A 4,409-nucleotide genomic window follows, 5' to 3' on the forward strand; every position below is an offset into this window, starting at 1 on the left:
AGTTAGGGTAATTGCATTAACTTTTTCAAATAAGCTAATACTAAAACTTGATAATTGTCATTTTATTTTAGCACTTTTAAAAAACATGATATTCATTTCTGAATGAATTTGAATTTATTATTAAGAAAAAATATTATTTCTTTTATAATAATGATGTTTACAAAGAATTTAATACTTGTATAAAATTTGTGAATTTTGTTTATTATATAAGAAAACCAAAATACCATTTGTTGAAAGAGTTCTAAAGAATTGTTAGGTCTAATAGATACAAATATATATAATCAATAACAATTAGTGTCATAGTTGGATACATATGTTTCATCATTGATGACCATATTGAATATGATCATATATATTTGATGAAAATCTAAATTATTTAAAAGGTCTAAAAAATTTAGAAATAAAGTTGAAAAATAAATTGGAAAGAGTATTATTATATTTTGATTGGATCGAGGTGATGAATACTTCAACAACTATTTTTAAGATTATCTAAAAGAGAATAAGATTATCTTATAACGGGCACCTTTTGAAATACCATAATATAATAAAGTTTTTAAAAGGAAAAATTGCACCCTACTAGATAAGGTATGTTCCATGATGAGCTATACAAACTTTTCATCTTCCTTCCAAGGCTATGCCCCTATAAACTGCTGCTTACATTTTTAAAAAAAATCTATCAAAATCTATTAATAAGACTATATATAAAAAATAAAATGGTAAGAGACTAATCTTATCATACTTAAAAATTTAATATGTGATGCTTTTGTGAAGAGTATTGTATTTAAAAGGCTAAGAGCTAGGTCAAATAAATATAAGTTTAGGATATCTATAAAAAAATATTGTATAATATTTATGTCACCTCATTAAGCGAAAGTGTTTGTTTTAAAACATGTCATCTTTCTAAAGAAATAATTTGTTTTTAAAATAAGCAATGATAAGAAAATAGAACTTGAAAAAGATCAAGAACTATAAAATGATATCCAAATAAAACGTGGATTTGAGGCTACAATATTTTATGTTCGCTTTAAAGCTTTAGAAACATAAAAAATTCTTAAATTTGGTAGGACACGTCATGCACCAATAAGATATGGACTTCTCATAAAAATTGAATGAAAATTTAAAATAACAAGTTACTTATACTTGATGAGCCTACCAATTACATAAAATCAATATTAGATATTAATTCTAAAAAATAGATTAAGTCTATGAAATGAATTTTATGTACGCCAACCAGGTATAGATTGTGCTTGATCCACCTAAAAGAATAAAATCCATTCGACGTAAATAAGTTTTTAAGATAAAGATTGGTATAAATATTAATGTACAAATATACAAAATTAAACTAGTTGTCAAATATTACAGACAAGGACAAATAGGTTAACTTTGATGAAACCTTTTTGTTGATAATTGTGTTAAAGTTTATAAGAATTTTGCTTATTATAGGTGCATACCATGATTATAATATTTGGAAAATGGATATAAAAATTATATTTTTAATGGGAATCTTCAAGATGTGTATGTGACATAACTAGTTTTGAATCTAAGAAATTTTTCAATAAAGTATATAGGTTATGAAAATTCATATATTGGTTCAATTAAGTTTTAAAGAGTTGGAATATCCATTTTGATGAAATAATCATAATGTTTAACTTCATTAAAATCCATTTGTGTTTGTAAAAGCGTTAGTGAAAATTGAGCTATTTTTATAATATTATATTTGAATGATATATTATTAATGAAAAATGACATTTTTTTCCTTTACTTAATAAAGATTTGGTTGTTCAGTAATTTTTTTATGAAAAAAATAAGAGAAATAACCTATATACCGGGAATAAAGATCTATAAAGATATATCTAAAAGTTTGTTTGGATTATCTCAATCCATGTATATAGACAAGATGCTAAAATAATTTAGCATGAAAAAATCTAAAAAATAATACTTACCTATTTCACATAGGATACATTTCTCTAAGATTATGTGCTTTAAAAGACAAATTGAGATATATATAATGAAAATAATTTCTCATATTTTAAAAATATTATATACTAGACTAAATATATCTTATACTTTGAATATAATAAATAAATATCAATCTAATCAATATAAAAGTCACTGGAAGATAGTTAACAATAATATTAAGTGCTTAAGAATAACTAAGTTGTTTTTTTAGTTTATAAAGAAGATAAACAAACAGTTCATATTTATTTGAATACTAGTTTTTATTTAACTATTAAAAATAAAAATAAAAATTAATCTAGTTCTATATAATGATGCTACAAATTGAAAGAGTTTCAAATAAAATATCAAAGTAAATTTTACAATTAAAATTGAGTACATTGTTGCATTTTGGGAAACAAAAAAAATTGTTTGGATAAAAAATTCCATCACTAAACTGGATGTAATTTCAAGGATTTTGGATATAATTTCTAGTATTATTAATACAGTAGCTATTTATTATAATTATATTATATTCAAATAGAGGTTCATCCATGATAACAAGGATCGATTTGTCAGTGACCCTCGCATTGGTGCTATCTTGTACATTCTTCCTTTTTTATTTTATTTCCTTCTAAATTTCTAGAACTGAATTTGGACTTCCACCATAGTTGCATGGGTGGAGGAGTACATTAGCAGAAATACGAGATCCCAACAGGAAACAATTAAGCAGAGAACAAAAAGTTCTAACATGCATTTCTCCGACAGAGCGAGAGAGACAGAGAGAGAGGAAACACCCTTGCATGGGTTTTGTTTTCAACATTAAATCCATTCGTGTCAGGTTCACAACGTGCAACAATAAAATATTCATGTTGACAAGATTCTAAAGAACACAAGTCATCCATAGTCAGAAGGGATCACAAATCAGTACCCTGTTCTCTTCCTTTTGCTAGAAATCAGTATTGAATTTTGTCGAATGAAGACTGCATACAATTTTGAGGGGAAGAAAAAACAAAGCAGTGTTTCTTTGAGCCCTCGTCTCCTTATCTGGTAGCTATGAAGAAACTTCTTTAAAATAGCAGTACTTTCTCCATCTACTAGTTGAGATGCCTAAATTTTAAACCAGAAGAAACCTTTATCTACTGGGGCTACTTCAATGATTCCCTTTTGTGGTCAATGTGATTATGATTCCTTCTTTTTAACTCTATATGGATATTTCTGGTATATCGAAATGCTGCTCATGACGAGTGGAAGAGCCACAAGACAGTACACTGAAGGTGGTTTCCCTTCAAACATGAACTGAAGCAAGGCCGTTACAAGAAGTGCAGAAACAATGACAAACCCCTGGAGAAGATTTTGTGGAGATAAAAAGCTGTCTTAGTAGCTCATAATTGAGGAAACTCCAGGCCATATCTTTAGAGTTGGCTTCCATTATCTAACTTTAACATTGTTATATTTACCTTTCTCACACCACCAGCATAGCTTGTGACAAGGCCAACAAGAATTCCACCAAGAGCATTGGCTACAACTGGGATCTGAAACAAAAGAAACACAACTTTTCAATGTTAAACCACATGATACAGCTGTTAGCACGTATGCCATCAGCAGAAAAATTGAAAATGCACCCTAACATATCTGACAAGAATATTACTGGCTCTGTAAATTCAGAATGCAATACTGCCAAGGCTCCAAGAGAAGAAGCTGGGGGAATAAAAACCCTCGCATATAATTTATATCAACTCACAACCACTCTAAACCAAAATATCCCCCACATCCACAGCCTATCAACCCAATACACCCCACCCAATGCATATGTCCCATTCAGCTTTATTTGAGATTTGTGTATTCAAAAAAACATGTTTTTGAGTGTCATTGGGATCCAATACATGAACCCAAAAGGCAGGATTCAAATCTGATTTTTAACTCAAAATACTTTTCTCCAACTGTATCACAATTTAAACACTCTCTCTTCGGATAAACTAATGACTAGATCTTCCTCTACAACTCAACAATCTCAATACATCATATTTCAAAATATTCCTACTTCAAATATATAATGCAGATAAATTTCACCAATCTGAAGCATTATGCAATGCCAGATGCACTTGTGGCTGTCAAACTATATTAGTAAGTGGACAATTTTAACAGCCCACAGAATGACAAGCCATCTAATAATGTTTCTTGAGTAACCAGAAGAAGAAGAAAAATCCAAAGAGTCAATGCATAACCAGAAGGACAACAAGCAAAATTTTATCTCTGAAAGAAACAGGAGTCACAGGAGATTGACAGCAAATTAAAAGCATTCCAACTTCAGGCAGATATCCTAACACTAACAACTGCCCGGGATATATGAGCTTTACCATCCAGATATATTTGTGTCAGTGTAAAAGATTTAAACAGAGGGAAAAGACCATATGATCTATAGACAATTTCTCCATCCTTCAGACAAGAAAACTACCTCAACTGGAAAAAAA

General features: G+C 28.9%; 1 protein-coding gene across 1 annotated transcript in view; it reads right to left on the reverse strand.

Moving 5' to 3' along the window:
- Positions 1-2,726: 2,726 nt before the first annotated feature.
- Positions 2,727-4,409, reverse strand: part of LOC105118158 (CMP-sialic acid transporter 5-like) — a 3,747-nt gene continuing 2,064 nt past the window's right edge. Inside the window, exons 4-5 of the mRNA XM_011016043.1 lie at positions 3,396-3,494; positions 2,727-3,279 (exon numbers count right to left, since the gene is read on the reverse strand). Of these exons, the coding sequence (XP_011014345.1) occupies positions 3,118-3,279; positions 3,396-3,494 (261 nt within the window). The 3' untranslated portion in view covers positions 2,727-3,117. The remainder of the gene's footprint in view (positions 3,280-3,395; positions 3,495-4,409) is intronic.

This window comes from Populus euphratica, unplaced genomic scaffold (assembly GCF_000495115.2).
Source record: "Populus euphratica unplaced genomic scaffold, PopEup_1.0 scaffold1798.1, whole genome shotgun sequence".
Taxonomy (NCBI): Eukaryota; Viridiplantae; Streptophyta; class Magnoliopsida; order Malpighiales; family Salicaceae; genus Populus; species Populus euphratica.